At 45.7% G+C, this 18,575-nt stretch overlaps 3 protein-coding genes and 1 non-coding gene across 4 annotated transcripts; 1 reads left to right on the top strand and 3 right to left on the bottom strand.

Moving 5' to 3' along the window:
- Nucleotides 1,537-2,962, bottom strand: LOC8081903 (NDR1/HIN1-like protein 13). Its single transcript, XM_002468311.2, has one exon. The coding sequence runs from the start codon at nucleotides 2,960-2,962 to the stop codon at nucleotides 1,805-1,807; it is 1,158 nt and encodes a 385-aa protein (XP_002468356.2). The 3' UTR covers nucleotides 1,537-1,804.
- On the top strand, nucleotides 6,423-11,699 carry LOC8057634 (pumilio homolog 2). Its single transcript, XM_021451544.1, has 5 exons — nucleotides 6,423-8,086; nucleotides 8,336-8,498; nucleotides 9,616-9,779; nucleotides 10,758-11,022; nucleotides 11,108-11,699. The coding sequence occupies exons 1-5, from the start codon at nucleotides 6,561-6,563 to the stop codon at nucleotides 11,210-11,212; spliced, it is 2,223 nt and encodes a 740-aa protein (XP_021307219.1). The 5' UTR covers nucleotides 6,423-6,560; the 3' UTR covers nucleotides 11,213-11,699.
- Nucleotides 12,458-12,530, bottom strand: TRNAR-ACG. The gene has a single exon. It is a non-coding gene; the product is annotated as a tRNA-Arg (tRNA).
- LOC110435144 (ras-related protein RABH1b-like) lies at nucleotides 12,769-15,055 on the bottom strand. Its single transcript, XM_021460558.1, has 6 exons — nucleotides 14,688-15,055; nucleotides 14,461-14,531; nucleotides 14,143-14,231; nucleotides 13,738-13,849; nucleotides 13,274-13,364; nucleotides 12,769-13,174 (listed from the first exon to the last, which is right to left on the bottom strand). The coding sequence occupies exons 1-6, from the start codon at nucleotides 14,802-14,804 to the stop codon at nucleotides 13,013-13,015; spliced, it is 642 nt and encodes a 213-aa protein (XP_021316233.1). The 5' UTR covers nucleotides 14,805-15,055; the 3' UTR covers nucleotides 12,769-13,012.

Genomic DNA, 18,575 nt, shown 5'->3' on the forward strand with positions numbered 1-18,575 from the left:
ACACTGCCATAGTTGACCAGGCTCATGCTCGCGATCTCCTGACAAGTGTCAATCCAACAATCTCAGCCGATCTCCCGGTTCTTCTGAAGAATCTGAACTCTGAAGGGATGGAAGAGAAAAGGATGAGCCGTCAGGACATGGCCCGCTCCTGCAATGGCGCCGTACGTCAAGCCACCATCAGGAAGTTGCCGACGGACAGTCGGACACGAAGAAGGCCTCGGCCGGCTTCAAGTCCGGCGAACGGCGTCGAGAGCTGTGCTGTGTTGGAGCCATCCATCAGTCTGTGTGCCGGGCGGGCCACCGCCGACGTAATGAAGCCTCCGGATTTCGGCAGAGGCCCATCATAATGACGTGGGGAGCCCAGTCCACTAGAAAGGCCCATCGCTCTGCGAGACTCGGGAAAATATTCTCGGTGGTCTCGTTCATTGTGCAAAATAGCAACCACGTACGCGGAAGAAGACAGGAACATAGAGCGGGAACAGAAATGTGGAGAGTTATTTACAATGTTTTTTACTATGAAACGTAAATGCTCTTACAATGGAAACGTGAATGTTCATTCACAACGACGTTTCGAAACAAGAAACCTCACCATGTTTCACGTTTCCCGTACGTTGGTAAGGTCTGCACTCTACACAGAATGGATTAATTCTGGGTAGTGTGCGGTACGAAGTAGGGCGCAACCTGCCCCATTAGTACACAGGACCTGCTATCTTAATCCCTGGTCCGTTTCGAGTTTCGACAGTGGCGTCAACTTGGCGTTTGCCGATCTGAACGTTGCACTAGGCCACTAGCAAAAGAGTTCATAGCTGCATACTACTGTGTGCAAACACGAAAATAATAATCACGAAAACATTGCAACGTTTAGCTCGTCTTTCATTAAAATATTCTTTTTTATAATTTATTCAGTAACCTGTAATAATCACTAATTAGTATTCTCTCTATCCTACAGTAGAAGTCGTTATAGAATATGTACTAATATAATTTTCTTAACTTTAACTAAGTTTGTATAAAATGCGTGCAATATTTATATCTCTAAATAAATTTATTATAAAAGTCTTTTCAACGATCTATCTAATAATATTATTATATGTATAATTGGTCAAAGTTAAAGAAAACTGACTTTTAGGCACACGGAGTATTCACTGGTTAGTTATCTAGTATGTACTGCACATGCTTCGTCCGTTCATAACCCGGCCCATGGGCTGAATCTAAAGAGAGTCGAAACAGCTTTGCTCCCGTTTGCACATGGGCCGCCTGGAATAAGAATATGGTATCGTGCAAGTCTCTACGCAGCTTATCCATGGCGTCCCGATGCCGACGAATACCCCTCGTCGATAAGCTCATCGGTGAGCGCCCTGGAGGCCTGGACCGGGTGGCCACTCGGATCCACGAGCATGGATGGATGCGTGATGCCGTGACCGTGATGCCTCATGTTCATCTATCTGTACGTGAACAGTGCCTGCCATAGCTCCGGTCGGACGTCAGGCACTCGATGGCCGACGCAGCGGCCGTGCTTGCTGGTTTTCAAGCAACATATAGTACGTGTTGCTGTGATCCGGCGGCCTTCAAACGCCATGATTCAGTTCGTGACAATTTACATCAAAGTCTCGAGAATTTCACAACATTTTTACAACATAAGGCGCGCGGCGCGAGCACGATCGATCCATCTTCCGTCCCCCATTTCGCTTCAATTCCACGCCGCCGCGCGCCATACATGAACATGACCCCGACCCCGAGCGGCGTCAATTTCCACCTCCCACGCACGATCCAGAGTTCCAGACCACAGCCGCGCCCCCCGATGTCGTCAGTTCCGGAAGCTGCTCTTGCAATGCTGCGACGCAATGTGCACGTCCTTGCTCAGCCCGGCGGCGGTGATCCCGCAGTCCACGGCCAGCCTCCTCTGCCCGAACCCGAGCGCGCCGACGTGCACCTGCACGGTGACCTCCACGGCGAGCTGGAGCGGGAGGTGGTCCCTGGACCCGCTGAACCCTTTCTCCACCGCCTTGGGCAAGCGGCCGTTGTGCTTCACCCCCTGCAGCAGCACGCTGAAGTCGATGGCGTCCTCGCCGCCGTCCGCGGGCTGCCCGACGTCGCCCTTGCCGAGGGTCGTCCCGTGGTGCGTCAGCCTCACCGTGCCGCTCCTGTACCACAGCGCCGTCATCTTGTTTGGGTTCACCGCCGTGAGGAAGACGTCGAAGTCCACGCGCTGCTGCCGCGTCGAGTTGATCACGGTGATCCTGTCGACGGAGAAGCCCGGGACGCCCGGCCGCAGCACGACGAGGGAGATGAGGACGGCGGCGCCCACCAGCGCGGCGGCCGCCAGCAGCGCGCCGAGCGTGCGCAGGACGCACGGGGAGCACGCGGCCGACGCCTGGCCGCTGCTCTTCTTGTTGCCGCCGCCGCCGCCGCGCTCGTTCCGGTAGCGCTCGGCGAGGTAGGCGTTCTCCGGTGGCGGGACGCGGTATATCTGGTCCTTCTGCACCTGCACCACGTACGTGTCGTGCGTCGCTGCCGTCGTCGCGGCGACGGGCTCGAGCGGCGAGCCGAACGCGGTGGAGACCGCGGAGGAGGAGGCCGGCTCGGGCGACGCCGGCACCGCGGGCGGGAGGGCCCTCTCCGCCATGTGTGGAGGAGGGACGGGTGGTGGCGGAGGCGGGGATGGGCGGGGAGGGAACTGGCGGAGGGCGGAGGGCGTCGCATCAGGGGTGACGGGGCCCGCGCGGGCGATTTGGAGGGAAAGCAGCGGGAGCGGAGCGGCCGTGCGCGCGGACACGGTTTTAACGAAACGCCTATTATTGGGTGGCCACGACCCGGTCAAAGGCATACGCCACCAACTCCCCGAGGGCGGTTCGTCGGTTTTCGCCTGCCGCCGGCGCGGTTGCATGCGACGGCGCTCCCGCCGGACGCGGGGACGGCCTAGCTTGGCTGCGGATCCTTTGCGCTCGATTCGAGCATCTCTCATGGACTGCAGTCGCCGAGGTTTTACTTGCCTTTCTTGCCTCGCAAAGTTTCACGTACAGCACATGATGACACACTAACGGAATTAGGCAGGAACATAGGCATCTGGCAATAAGCGTAAGTGTGCAACCCATTCCTATTTAAACAACTCCCTATTTTTTACTTTTTAGTAAAAAGAGAAAAAAAAAGTCTTCTCCAACAATTTGGTAAAAGAGCTATTTAAAAATAAAAGTTTTCAAATATCCTCTCGACTCATAATAAGTTTCATAAGTTTCCAAAGTCTAGAAAATTCCCTATCCCTATTCTGTGGATCTTTTTTCATGGGACCTTTCGTGAAGAATTTTATTGCCGCAAGATATATTGTTGGCGTGATCTGTTTACTCGCCGGTCTTTGGTCGCTCGCTGCCGGTACAGCCCTACCTCCATCCGGCCTTTAAATTTGTCTTGTACGGCAGAGCAGCAATGCCTCTACATGGTGCCATTGAATAACACGTGGCCAAGCAAAGGACCTAACGTGATGTACGGCCACCGCCATGAATGACGTGATCGACTCTAGTAAAAAAACAAATAGATCTAGACCCTATTATAAAATTTAAAATTTCATAAGGCTATTATTGATTACTATTGGAGAGGAACAAAATTTAAAGTTGCTATTTCATTTATTAACTTGCCAGATTCGTTTAGCAAGTAATTATACCAAACTACTAGAGACCTCTAAGGTTTACATAGCTAGATAAACAAAGTTTATGTGCCAAAACAAATGTAATTTGTGCCTCCAAGTTTTGAAATAAATATTCAGGTGGAGAATAATAGTTTTAATTTTTATAGGACCCAAAAATTTCCACTATGTTGGAGATGCTCTTACCGATGTGCCAGTGAGTTTAGTTTTCTCTCTCTTTTCCAAACTGAATAAGATATAATATCTGCTGGCTATTTCAATAATTGCTGCAGACGTCCTAAAGATTTATATTGTTTTGGCTAGTGATGGAATACATGTAGTCTAACTTTTCATACTTTCAGTCGATTGGACGCGTGGAAGAACTTGAGTGATTTGTCTCAAAGATAACGATGTTTATAATTTTTCTGGGTAAACAACGAAAATCATGTTCAAAGAACACTGATTGTTTAATTTTGATTTAGCGAGGGAGTCTTAAAAAATCAGTTTATTTATGTTTTTTTTGGTTGTGGTAGAAGAAACCGCATAGAAATTATGGACTTCCTGAAAAGATTATGTTACTGGAGCAACTGCAGCAGGTCCCTCAAACATGTCTTTGAAATCAAAAGTTAAGATTCACATAAAAACACAGGAACAAGTTTCTTACTTAAACCCTCAACAGTAGGAGATCCTCAAATTCTCCTCTCAAGTGTTCATTAATGTCACCATGTAGGTGGAACCCACTTTTTAGTTTTTGTCCTTTTTTGTGCCTGCTCGGAACCATGCTTTGCGTAGCGCTCACTCTGTCACGTTACTTGACCGTCATTGTTGCTAGATCAGACACTGCAGCCACACGCTCGGTCTAGCCTCTTAACCCAGCAACTTCTTCCGGGAGGAAGTGCGAGCACTGTGCCCCTCTCCATCTCTGACGCTCTGCCTAGCACATCGCCCCTTCTGCCTACCTGACGCTCCACACAACTCCAGGCGCACCGCTACTAGGCGACCTTCCCTACCCCTCCCCCGCGATCCTTCGATGGCAGATCCACCTCTCTTGCCTTCTTCCTCCCCTGCGACTTGTGCCTTTGTGTGTCCTCCGCCCCTGTTAGCTCCCTTTCCTTGTAGACCCCTTGTCATTCTCCTCCCTTGACAATGCTCCTCCAACCTAGCGAGTAAGAACATAAATGATGAACGGGTCTCATACATTGTGTCTATTGCAATTTATTTGAGAACTCAAAAACCTAGGCCATCAAAAGTAGATAAGTCCTAAGACCAAAAGTAAAGTTTCAGATTTTTGGGTCTCCTACGGCTAAAGTGTCGGCATATAAAAAACCAACGAACATGTCGTGGCAAATTAAGATAGACCCAAAACTGAAGCAATAAATGTAGGCTCATGGACAATGTAATATAAATTGTCGTATAATTTTTCATGAAGATTAAAATTTTATAAAATTATTAAGTTTCCCTATTATTGTTTTGATGAATTCAACATGTTGATCACGACAAACTATGATATGGTCCAGCATAGTTATTTTTGCCGATTCAAAAAAAAATCACCGGACGTTTTAGTTCCACTTTTACGCATGATGAAAAAAAAACAAGGTTGAAGTTGTTAACAACCTCTCTCCATATCTCAACACGTTGAACACGACATACCGTGAACACAGTCTAATGTAGGTTTTCCTCCTGATTCACAAAATATCACATGACGTTAGTATACTACTTTTACTCATGATGAAAACAAACAAATCAATGCAACAACCTCCGTCCAGATTTGAATATGCTTGTCTAAAAAAACTATAGTTGAAATTATCGTTTATTTGTTGTGAAAGAAAAACACAGTTGAATAGTGACAGATTCGACAAATAAGTTCAAACGTTCGGCAAACATGACATACTAGCATTGTTTACTGATTCACAAAATATCACGGGACTATTTTTCATCTTCTACCTGTATATAGCGTGATAGAAACAAATACAACTTAATGTACTCTTCCCTTCCCAAAATAAGTACTATTTTGGGTTCCTTGGTAGTTAGATATTTTTAATTTTGACTAAATTTAGGGATTGTATAGTTCCTAAAAAATTTTGTAATGTTTTTAAAATTCTCTGTCACATCGAATATTGTGGTAGAGCATTAAATATAGATAAAACAATAACTAATTACATAGTTTATTTGTAATTTGCGAGACCAATCTTTTGAGCATACTTTGTCTATTATTAGATAATATTTATCAAATACAAACGAAAGTGATATAATAAGCAAAACCAAAATTTTCACCAACTTTCCTTTCAAAAAAAAAAATTTCACCAACTAAACAACCCCTTATACAAAATATTAGCAACATTTATATTTCTAAATAAGTTTGTTATTGTAGGTTTCATAATCTATCTAATAATATTAATTATGTATTATACATATAATATTATATTTATATATATATTTATTCAAATATGTTTGACTTCTCAAAAAATGATAATAACATTTATTTTGAGATAAATGGAGCAAATTATTCCTCCCGTTCCTGAAAAGTCTAAACCAATGCACTGCAGGACTGCTGCGTGTCAGCGTGTGTACTGCTGTCCCTCCACCCATACGAGTGCAGGAGGCAGGAGGAGCAAGGAAGAGCTGAGCAAAGCCGCCGAGCCCAGCCCTGAAGCCCAGTGGTTGGCTATAAAACCCCGCACCTCATCTGCCTTCCTCCGGCTCCGCCCTTTTGCATGCCTCACCGGCCTCTCCACCTCCTCCCTCCCCTTCCGCCTCCCCCTCCACTACTGCTAACCCCTGCTCCCCAATCCCGATCCGCCCCCACACCCGATCCCCGGATTCGCCGTCCCCACTCCCGCCGGCCGATCTCCCCGATCTTTCTCAATCCCTCGGGGGGTTTTGATTTTCCGTCGTTTCTGGGTCGTTGCGTGTGTGTTCCGGAGTGTTGTTGATTGGTATTGAGATGAGGGCCGCGAAGGCGGCGGCGGCGGCGGCGGCGGCGGAGAGGACGGAGGACAAAGAGATAGACTTGCTTCTCAGCGAGATCCCCCACGTCACGTCCCCGCAGGGGCGGCAGCGCGGGGTGGGCGTCATCGGCGACGGCAACGGCAACGGCAACGGCGTGCATGGCGCCTCGGGTTCCGACGGCTACACTTCACCAATGCGCCTCGGGTGCCGACGGGTACACTGCCCCTCGGGTGCCGACGGGTACGATGCGCAGCGCCACGGCAAGGACGCCTACTACGACCTGGTCCTGAACCGTCGCGACAATGGCGCTCCACTCCACGGCGGCGATGCAGGGGCCGTTGGCTTCCCCGCGCCGTCGCCGGCCTCGGGACCGTTCGTCGGTATCCCAGTTCCGCCGCCGCCGCCGCCGCCACTGGCGCTGGGGGTCGACGACCAGGAACAGCAGCTGGTCGCGAACCAGCTCCGCGGTCTGCGCATCGGGGACGCGCAGGCCGCGCTCCAGCGCCAGGGCCCGCCGCCAGTCATGAGCGCGGCCCCGACCGAGGTCCCCGCAGTGCACGGCGCATACCATGGGTACAACTTCGCGGCGTCAGGTTCTTCCGTCCGCCATGAACACGTGTTCCTTGATCAGGCCAAACCTGTCGGGTACGTCGCAACACGGCCGCATCGCTTCGTGTCGGACGTTGGCCTGGATGACTTTGGTGGTTTCCCCAGAGCCTTGGACACCAGCATTGGCGGCTTCATGTACAATAGGGTAGGGCATGGCACTGACATTGGTTGGGGCCAAGGTTTGGTGCAGCCTGATTTCGCCGAGTCCTTCCTGCTTTCCAGTCAGGCTGGTGCAGAGTTTTCCAGCTCGAGTACGCTTGCCCTCAAGCGACACTATGCATATGGCGGTGTCCCTGTGGCAGCCAACGGGTTTGGGAGAGGCAGAAATCAGTTTGATGCATTCCGTTGTGACAACAGTCCCAGTGAGGCTGGTGCAGAGTTTTTCAGCTCGAGTCCGGCTGCCCTTGACTTCCATGGTGGACCAAAGCGACACTATGCATATGGTGGTGTCCCTGTGGCAGACAACGGGTTTGCGAGAGGCAGAAATCAGTTTGAGGCATTCCATTGTGACAACAGTCTGATGTTTGATGGGAAGAACATGAACTTCCTGGAACGTGAGAGGGAGAGGAGATTCCAGCGTGTCAATAACAGGGCACTGGAGCTTGGGAGTACTAGGACTTTGAGGTTTGACAACGTGGTTCGTGTCAAGGAAGGATCCATCTACCACATGGCCAAGGACCAAAATGGGTGCCGGTATTTGCAGGACAAGTTTCTGGAAGGGAAGCATCATGTCGATGCGATCTTTGAAGGAATCATTAACCACATTGCAGACCTTATGATCAGTAGTTTTGGCAACTATCTTGTACAGAAGATGCTGGAAGTGTGTGATGAAGGGCAAAGGCTGAGGATCATCTTAGTGCTGACGCAGGACCCTGTGAAGCAGCTGATTGCCATCTCTCTAAACACACATGGGTAATTATCTTTTCTTCTGAAAACTAATCAGAAATTGCATTATGATTCCTGTCTGACAGTACAAGCATTTGTACTTGGCAACCAATTATTGTAATTGTTGATTTTAGAATGCTGTGCTTTGAGTCAGTATAATAAAGTACATCGGCATCAGAACAAGTGTGCTGTGATGCTAACATTGCAATGTGATTCCTTTTGTTTAGTAAAGGCATGCAATGATGCTGATGATTCTATTGTATTGATTTGTTCCAGGACCAGGGTAGTACAGAGATTGATAGAGACTGTTAGGAGCAGAGATCAGATTATTCTCATCATTTCAGCCCTACAGCCAAACTTCATGCTGCTTGTCAATGACCCCAATGGTAATCATGTGATACAGAAATGTCTGACCAATTTTGGAGCTGAGGATAACAAGGTACATAATGATTCCTACTAGCTATTTGTAAATAAATAAATTCTGTCTTCGAGTAATAAGTGGTTGTTGCATTTTTTTAATCATGTTATTGGCTTTGTTTCTTTGAATAACTGACTCATAAGTTAGAGAACTAATGCTAACACATGGAATTTACTGAGCATTTCTAATTTTGGCTAGCAACTTATGTTCATATGCATCTGTAATCATATTCAGACATGTTTTTTCTTGCATGAAGTAGTTTCATTAAAAGTATATATGCTTGCAACTAACAAACATTTAAGCCTATTCATCTCTACGTAAATTTGCTATTCTTGAACCTTCAGCAGTTTTTTTTTTTCAGAAACAAACAATATCCAGGACTTTGTGTACGAACTACTCTAGTTTACTCTCGTACATATTGTACAGAGACTTTGTTAGCATTTGCAAACAGTATGATTTTGTGCATTAGTTAATTTATGAGGTCTGGATCCACCAGAATCCAAAGTTATAGACAGAAATTTAGACATTTAGAAAGTTTGAGACCTGGAACTGACATAATACACTAGATTCAACTAAGTTCATTAACCAATAACTAAACTATGGCTATACTCAACTAATTACCAGTATTTAAGTGGTCAATGACCATTTCCCTATGCATATCATGTTTTGGTGGTGGTGATTGCCTTACGATCAACCTTAAGGGTTTTCCTCACTTGTCCTGAACTTGAATTTGACTATGTAATCTTGTGTTTTCCCCCCTTCAATATTGCCTTTGGCATGTGTCTTATGCATGGGAAGCTATACTTTCTGCCTACACATGGTTTTTATATGCACTAATGATAGAGAAACTCATTGGGGCAGATACAATTGCGTTCCTAATTTTCACCACTTCAAATTATCAAGCGAAAATAAGTAATATAACAAGTTCGTTACTATGTAGTCAGATTCTCATATTATTAAAATTATCTTGCTCGAGATCAATGTGGTGTAATGAAATTGTTCTGCTAGCAAACATATGCTAAGTATGCGTTGATCTTACTTTACTAGAGTATCTGCAAACATACATATGCTAAGTATGCATTGATCTTACTTTACTAGAGTATCTGCAGACATACTTATATTTACTCTGTTTAAACAGTTCATATTTGAGGGCGCTGCAGCCAACTGTTTTCACATGGCGGTACATCGCCATGGATGCTGTGTTCTACAGCGTTGCATATCTAATGCACGTGGTGTATACCAGGCCAATCTAATTGTGGAAATATGTGCTCGTGGCTTTGAGCTTGCTCAAGATCCATTTGGGTAAACCCTTGGTTGCTTATATTATTCTGCTGCAAAATAAATAAATAAATAAATAACACCATTGCTTTGTTCTTGTTTTCCCACTACATTAGTGATCTGTTTGGTAGATTGTAGACAAAGCCTCCGTTATTGCACTGCTTTCTTAGTTTTCAGTACTCTGAATTTCTTAGTTTTCAATATTCTTAGTTTTCAATACTCTCTTATATATCTTATATTTGTACAAGGCTGAATTTGTTGGAAATAACTTTTCACCAGTGACTTAATTTGAGTGTAGCAAATGTTTGTTCTCCCTTGTTTATATAAACCAGTATATATGTATCCCAGTTCAAATCTATGCATGTTTCAAGAGCTTTCTCAGTGATCCTGTGTAGTTTTTTTTCAGTAGATAACATATTATCATAACAGGGACCGTGAAACTTAAAATGTGCGGACAGTGTTATGAACTCTGTGCCAAGTCGCTTACTAGATAAACTAAGTGGTTTCTACTTATGTTTCTCCAGAAATAAGTGTAGTCCAAACTGTGCTGAAAGTAACTATATTTCTCATGGCCTATGGCAAATGGATTTCCATAACTGTTGTTTGAATAGGCAGGGATTTGCCCAATTCTCTTGGATTGACAAGGAATTCTATTCATTTTATTAATTGTCACTCCATGGGTTTCATCCTAACTGGGATGCAAGTCCCACATATTTTGGGTCATTGGGTCAACCTAAAACATGCAAAAATGAACTAAAATGCCATGCTTCCTAATTCATTTATTAGGAGAAATGAACTTGGCTAGTTGACCCACAAAACACCATTGGGTACACTTGCATCCTTAATCCTAACCCTCTCGATTGAAACAAGTCTTAATTGATTTCATTTATCTATGCTATTCTAGTAATTTATTTTGAACCAGATAGATGGCAAAACTCAGAACTGTATCAACTTTCAACTCATCCCACACTAAGATTGATTTTCCATTTCCCCTTGTCCCAGGAACTATGTGGTCCAATATGTTTTGGAACTGAAAATTCCTTCTGCAAATGCACACTTGGCATCTCAGTTTGAAGGAAAGTATATTTATCTCTCAAAGCAGAAGGTTAGCAGCAATGTGGTGGAGAGATGCCTAAAGTTTTTCCCGGACGATGCCAAAGCTGTCATAGTACATGAATTGCTCTTGCTCAGCGGGTCTCACTTTGAGCAACTGCTGCAAGACCCTTATGCCAACTATGTCATTTACACTGCCCTTCTCCACACCAAGGTTAGTATGCAATATCATCTTAGTCCACCTATCGGTATGCGCAACATTGCATTTGTCATGCTCGGTATTTTTCTCTCCATGGCAGGGCCATCTGCACAATGCCCTTGTTGAAGCGATCCGCCCTCATGAGGATGCCATCCGGACCAGCCCCTGTTGTAAGAGGATCTGCAGGGCCCTCTCCAGGAGGTGAAAGTTGTACCATCTGTATACCTTTGGTACCAGGAGGAAGGTCGCTGGCCTGTATTTGATTGTTGTCAATTTATGTTCACTAGTTTGTCACCCATAATGTACTCCTCCACAACGACCTACACGAGCCCTGTCAGTTCAGAAAGGCAGGTTTTTGTTGCAGGAACAACGGTTTAAGTTATTGTCAGGTACTCAGGTTGTAAAATAGGATACCGCCCGTCGTGTCTTCCGTGTAGTTTTTTCGCCGCACGCCTGTCCTGCTGGTGTGCTGTAGTGTAGATTGTAGAGTTGTAAAAGGAACCAGTGTGCTTTCCCCCCTTGGGTCTGTTTTGTATCTGCTGTATTGCTTTCCACTTTGGATTCTACGAATTGTTGCTGTTGGACAAGGATTATTCAAAAAATATTATTGTTGAACAAGTGTTATACTTGTTGTTTTTAGCCTTTTGTACATAACTCATAACTGTTTGTTTTGAGGAACAATATCAATGTTTCGTTGAGTTGTAAACATCGTGTGCTGAAATTGTCAGGTTTCATGGTGGGGTCTTGTTTAGTTTCCTTGCGAAATTTTTTTTGGGCGTAGCAATTATGGTCCAATTATGAACTAATTAGGCTTAAAAGATTTGTCTCGCAAATTACAAACAAACTGTGTAATTAGTTAAAATTTTATCTATATTTAATAATCTATACATGTGCCGCAAGATTTGGAGAATCTTGAAAAGTTTTTCACTGTTGAGAGTAACTAAACAAGACCTCAGTTAGGCCTTGTTTGGATGTATTCGGATTCGCATCAATCCACATGTGTTGGGTGGATTGGAGTGGAACTTAACTAAATTTTACCCCAATCCACTCCAACACACTGGTGAATCCGACAACATCCAAACAAGGCCTTAGATGAATGAATATTTTTTTTTCTCTTCAGCGATTAGCTTTGCTGCTGTGAAACGGAATGTCGATGACGGAATGGGGAATGGAATGTCGACGGGGAACGATGTTGGAACAAAGTTTTTCTTCTTTAAAATTGAATGGCTGGAACAGATCATTGCCAAAAATAAAACAAAGAAAATAGGATTTTTCGAGCATTGCCAAAAAATAATACTAAAAAGAAATTGCTGATTCGAGTCCACTGGGGAAAACAGGGAGTGGAATGTCGATGTTGGAATTCAACAGAAATTTTTCTGCTGTGAAATTGAATGTCGATGCTGGAACAGAGCATTGCCGAAACAAAACAAAAAAAAAACAATGGCTGAAACGACTCCGCTGGGGATCGAACCCAGAATCTCTGGTTCCGTAGACCAGCGCCTTATCCATTGGGCCACGGAGTCTCTGATGCTATTATTTTTGTAGCTCTTCTTATTGTGGTAAGAGAGCTAGATTTACTGCTGCAGTGATGGATATATATATATATATATATATATATATATAATATCTAACTATTTTTTTTTTGAAACGAATATATCTAACTAAATTGCAGCCACAGCTGCGCGCCCGAGGAATCCAAGGACTCCAATATAACTGAATATTGGAGGGGAATGTTTGATTCGACTTGTAAACGTCCTGAAGTTTCATAATGCAGTTTCCACCTTTTCTTCGCAGTGTTTGTGTACTCCACAGATTTTTGTCCCTTGGGTTTCAAAACAGTTATGTACTAGTATATAAACTTGATAAATATATCTGTACACAGAAATTGGCCTCTCTCTATGGATATCAGTATATCACTACTGGGCGTCTGGACGAAAACCCACTCTTCATCTCTCTGAAAGTACTAACTCGATCAATGTTGCAGTTCTACAAAACTGTCGAAGTCTCAACAGGAGCAACCACCTGATTTCTGCTCCAGCTGCGCGACTGCGCCTGACGCCGATGAGCCGCTGGCAGGTCTGAGGTTTATGTCGACCATGTCTTCATGCTTTGCTGACGAGAGCGCGTCCAGTCCTGGAAGGGATCCAGCGATCTTGCGGAACAGAGGCTGCAGGATTCAAAGTTTTCAGATGGTTGAGCAGCCATCAGTATCAAGAGAGCTTTTGGTTGTCAAAGTGAAGGGAAAACGTTAATAAGGAGTCAGGACCTTGACGTTGAACCCAGCTTTTGCACTGGTCTCTATGAACATGGCACCATGCTCCTGTGCCTTGGCTTCTCCTTCCCCAGTGGTCACTTTCCTGGTGACATCCAGTGAACAAAAATCAGGATAGTTGTCCACTTTATTGAAAAACTACATTGTAAGAGTGATTCTTTAGATTTTGTACTCAGTACAAGATGGACCGTTGGGGATGGAACACGGAACTGATGTTATATAAAGAAAGGGCCTGAAGCCGTGACCTAAAGTTTAGTCATAGACCATTCAAACGGGCGGACAAAACGGTGGACTAATTTTTTGCCCAGCTCAACTAGTTGTTATAGCCGTCTCCGTAATACATATATCTATACAATATAGGATTAAACTTTAGCCGTCTAATTTTAGTCATCTAAACTTTACTTGGACTAACAACCAGTTCAAGTGGTCCAAACAGGCCCTGATTCAGAGATACAAACCTCTTGTCAACAAGGTCAGTTTTATTTCCGACGAGGAAGATGAGTACATCTCCACCTCTTTGTGTGTTTACTTCCTCGATCCACTTTGATGTGTTCAAGAAGGATTGGCTGTCTGCAAAGAAGGATGACATAAGCCTGGCATTGGATACAGAATTACATATACTATTATATTTATATTGATTGAAGCATCCACAAAGTAAACCTCATTTGAAACAAAAAAGTCGACGCACTAGTTTTCTAATAAAACAGAAAATCTGGAAATCATCAGCATGCGTAGCTGTAAGGATTTTTTGTCTGGTCGAAATTCAACATACTGAATTTTCTAAATTGAAAAGCAAAAGCACCGTCTATCAAAAGGCAGTGCTGTACGCTTGCGGGAAGTGTTTTTGGAGACGGTCAACTTACCGGTGACATCGTAAACGATGACGGCCACGGAGGAGTCTCTGATGTAGCTCGGGATCAGGCTGCGGAACCTCTCCTGCCCAGCTGTGTCCCTGCACATTTTAGCAATTAATTCACGCTCACAAAACTCTCTGTCAAACTCAAGTTGAAACAACAATCAAACTGGACGTCTTGATCTTCTCCCCATCCATTACTCGTTACTAGTACGCGCACTAATAAGGAACTCCATGGGAAAGTCAAAGCATCGACAAATCTGCGTGTTCCGTTCAGAGATGAGGAGGATTCATCAGAGCGTGAAGAGAAGTTGGGCGTATGTATTACCAGAGCTGGAGGCGAACGGTGCGGTCTTCGAGGTACATCGTCTTGGACAGGAAGTCGATCCCGATCGTCGCCTGCATCACGGATTCACGGCCGGGGAGCAGATTGCAGCAGCACGGATCATCAGATCAGATTTCGCCGACAGGTTTCAGTAACGCTGATCCTGCCTGAAAGCACACACGAGACGAGAGGGAGAAAGAAGGGAGCCGAAGATCGGCGGGCGGACCGACCTGGTAGGTGTCGTCGAACTTGTCGTACATGAAGCGGGTGATGATGGCCGTCTTGCCCACCGCCTGGTCGCCCAGGAACACGAGCTTGTACTTGGCCAGCGCCGACACCACCGCCATCGCCGCACGCCGCGCCGGAGTGTAGCCGACCTTCGAGGCTGGGCGTCTGGAGACTTTCGGATCGCAGAACCGCGGAGTTGGTGTCTGGGGTTTGGACGCTTGCAACTGAGGAAAGGGGGAGGAGGAAAAGGGAGGACGGACGATTGCTTTGAACGAGGAAGATGGGGTCGCTTTCGGCGTTTCAAATTGGGCTTTTTTCCTCGTCGTGGAAGAAGAGCTAGGAGGAGCGTTTCCTGGCACCAGCTGTAATGCAACGAGATCATCCTGCCAAATTTGCATTCCCTTTTACACCACGTAGGAAATTAAAGGGAAACTTATTATTTTTTTTTCGAACAGAATAAGAATATAATAATTGTAGAAAGCGTAGTAGTAGTAACTTGCGTCGTGTAGGGTTGGTCAGCGCTGATCAGCGGATAAGTAACGCACGCCTTCTTGTACTACAGTACATCGGACACGGTCGCCGTCCAGAACGTCCAGTGCAAAACGGAAGCTTTAGCCCCGAGACCCGCGAACCGGTTCCTTTGCTCCGGTTGCGGCGCTCGTGCCACGGGCGTGACCTGGTCTAGTAGCACGAGCTAGCACAAGCGCGCGAAGCAATCACGTGACGCGCGAGGGGGGGAGTCCAAGCTCCAAGTCCATACGAAACACGCTGGTTTGACTTTTTAAGAGGAGCAGATGGGCCTTGGGTGCAACCAGGCCTCGACCGAAGGCCTCTTGTTTTTGGGCTAGTCCAACTTCGTTTTAGTGTGCGTTGGGCCAGGTTGTAGCGGAACACAGAGTACACTGCTGTCCAAATGGGCCACATCACATCAGAAGAAATGAATGGACTTGTTTTGCTGGGCCACCAAAGTCCTAAGCTTGTTACTGTGCAACGGGGCAGGGAGTTTGCTCATGTATTATGCAGGTCATGCACGGAACGGATACGGATGCACCTGACCGCAGCGCCCGCGGTTCACAGCAACAGGTAATAAACAGTGCGGTAACAGCTTTACGAATTCACACGCTCGAACCTCGCGTCGAACTGAAAGCAGAGGAATGACTGAATGGCCACATTTGGAGACGTCATGTACGCATGAAAATAACTGTGTGCCGTAACAGTATGCGTGCGCTAATGTATGAACCAGAACCACCAAAGTGGCAACGTTCGTTAGCCGAACGCTGCAGTGTGAGTGTGTAGCAATAGCAGGAAACGCAAACGCCCCACTCCAGCAAAGCCACCAACACAAGCGACGCTGCCACGGAGGGTGACGCAGCTCACAGCACCATGCAGAGAAGCAGCTGGTCAGCAGCAGAGCCGTATCCGATTCCGTATGGAGCAGCGCGCTTCTCGCCTGTGCACGAACTGGCAGCGCGGCAGGCGGTGTGTAATGAGGCTCGCCGGGGTCGATGAGATCGGTACGGGGGGGCGTGTAGTAATCGCCGCCTTAAAGGCCGCACCCAACTCAGGTCTCAGGCGAGCTCGCCTCCGACGGCCGCGGCCTGCCCCTGCCCCTGCCCGCTGGCCGCTGGCCGCTGTGCACCAATGGCGACTACTAACTCCCGTATTTATTGCCCGGAGTAGAGTACCGGCGCCGGCTGTCTACGTACTCGTCAGTCGTCATGTACCAGCTGAATCAGCTTGCTCGCTTATTCAAGAGATTGGCAGACTAAGGCCTTGGCCTTGTTTAGTTCCCAAAAAATTTTGCAAAATTTTTCAGATTTCCCGTCACATCGAATCTTTACATGTATGTTTAGAGTATTAAATATAGGCGAAAATAAAAACTAATTGCACAGTTTGATCGAAATTAACGAGACGAATCTTTTGAGCCTAGTTAGTCTATGATTGGACAATATTTATCAAATACAAACGAAAGTGCTACAGTGCTCATTTTGCAAAAAATTTTGGAACTAAACAAGGCCAGGGTTTAGGGTTTAGGGTTAATCTGAAAAGTTTTCGGAACTGTACCACTTTCGTTTGTTTGTGGTAAATATTGTCCAATCATATACTAACAAGGATCAAAAGATTCATCTCGTGATTTACAGTCAAACTGTGTGATTAGTTTTTATTTTCGTCTATATTTAATGTTTTATGCATGTGCCGCAAGATTCGATGTGACAGGATCTTGAAAACTTTTTGGATTTCGGGGTGAACTAAACGAGGCCTAACAAAAACAACATTCCAGTATATATATCCATCGGCCGGAACGACGACGGCGTGAGATCGACACAGCAATTCTGGCAAGTTACGTTAGCTCGTACTCTCGATCGCGTTTAATAATACAGGAGGAGGAGGAGTAACATTCAGATTCAGTATCCATATTCATTCACTCATTGATCGCGTCGGCGTCGGCAGGCCAATTCCATCAGCCACCTTGACCGCGACCGCCGTATTCATTCACTCCACGCTTGCCTTCGGATTCCGATCGATTTTGGATCATGTGATGATCACTGAGCCTTGCTCGTCGTGCACGGACGCTCGATCGCGGGCGAGTTGCAGACTGCAAAGCCACACCTTTAAATTTGCAAAAATAGTGTTACTCCTATAACATAGTAAGCCTTTATGGCTATATACCAGTGTATCCTCAGCCTTGTTTAGATGCGAAAAGATTTTGGATTTCGCTACTGTAGCATTTTCGTTTGTTGATGGCAAATATTATTCAATTATAGACTAACTAGGATCAAAAGGTTCGTCTCGTGATTTACAGGTAAACTGTTCAATTAATTTTTATTTTTATCTATATTTAATGCTTCATGCATGTGCCGAAAAATTCGATGTGACGGAAAATCTTGAAAACTTTTTAGTTTTCGGGTGAACTAAACAAGGCCGAGGATTAGGAGTGCTCAGTTTGCTCTCAAGTTCCAACTGGATGTGCAGCAGATAGATGCATGCTAACCGGGTCATCATCGGCAATATTTATGTTTGTACAGTTGTTGCCAACGACTTCATATTACGGAGAAAAAAACCTATGCATGTCCTCGTCTTGCCAGTTGCCACGTCTCCGGCTCGATCTCCCGCCCGGCCATGGCAACAGGGCGTTCTCTCCTGATGATTTCAGCAGCTCTCTGCGTATTGAAGGACGTCGTTATTGTGGCGAGGTCCTGGAATGACACCCGAATATAATGTATTACACGATCCAATTGGATTAGGAGTGCGTACGTACCAACTACAGGACTTCTTCTTCCGCAAGGATAAGTGGTTGTGTTTTGAGCTACTAGTATCTTCATCTTTGCACCTCACACCTCCGCCCCTTTCATGCCACATCACATGCCTCCACCTCTATAGCCCCACCACCAAATCGGCGCCTCCATTCTCGGCTCATGGTTACGATAACCTATGGTAGAAACCTTCACCGGATTTGGCATTAGGGAAGCATGGAAGGAGAAGCTTGAGAGCGAAAAAAGAGTAGCGTTAACATGTATCGATGGTCTCACATGATGTCAACACATGGTGGTCAGCATGCCACATGTGTTTTGATCCATTTGAATTAGTGTTCGAGACAATTTCAGTGACCTAGACCATACTAGTACTAGCTACTACGAGTTTAGAGCAAGTATTAAAATTTAAAACCTGGATAACATAACTGTAGAAGATTACTCACCTCTTGCTAACTTTACCCTTCTATTTTTATGCATAAAATAAGACTCGTCCTTTTTCATGTTAATATTAACAGTAGTGCACCCCTGGTTCACCCAGGTTGACACTTTGACAGGCGTGCAGCAAACATGGACGAGACCAGGCAGAGCAGCCAAGCACACGTGCATACCTGTTCGCTCCCACGCCGCAACCTCGCG

This window comes from Sorghum bicolor, chromosome 1 (assembly GCF_000003195.3).
Source record: "Sorghum bicolor cultivar BTx623 chromosome 1, Sorghum_bicolor_NCBIv3, whole genome shotgun sequence".
Classification (NCBI taxonomy): domain Eukaryota; kingdom Viridiplantae; phylum Streptophyta; class Magnoliopsida; order Poales; family Poaceae; genus Sorghum; species Sorghum bicolor.

Coding starts and splice junctions, on each gene's coding strand:
- LOC8081903 (XM_002468311.2), bottom strand. CDS start 2,962: ATGAGAGATGCTCGAATCGAGCGCAAAGGATCCGCAGCCAAGCTAGGC.
- LOC110435144 (XM_021460558.1), bottom strand. CDS start 14,804: ATGGCGGTGGTGTCGGCGCTGGCCAAGTACAAGCTCGTGTTCCTGGGC. Junction 14,532..14,687: donor AGTTCGACGACACCTACCAG/GTCGGTCCGCCC, acceptor TCCGTGATGCAG/GCGACGATCGGGATCGACTT. Junction 13,850..14,142: donor CATCGTTTACGATGTCACCG/GTAAGTTGACCG, acceptor CCTTCTTTGCAG/ACAGCCAATCCTTCTTGAAC.
- LOC8057634 (XM_021451544.1), top strand. CDS start 6,561: ATGAGGGCCGCGAAGGCGGCGGCGGCGGCGGCGGCGGCGGAGAGGACG. Junction 8,087..8,335: donor ATCTCTCTAAACACACATGG/GTAATTATCTTT, acceptor GATTTGTTCCAG/GACCAGGGTAGTACAGAGAT. Junction 11,023..11,107: donor CTGCCCTTCTCCACACCAAG/GTTAGTATGCAA, acceptor TCTCCATGGCAG/GGCCATCTGCACAATGCCCT.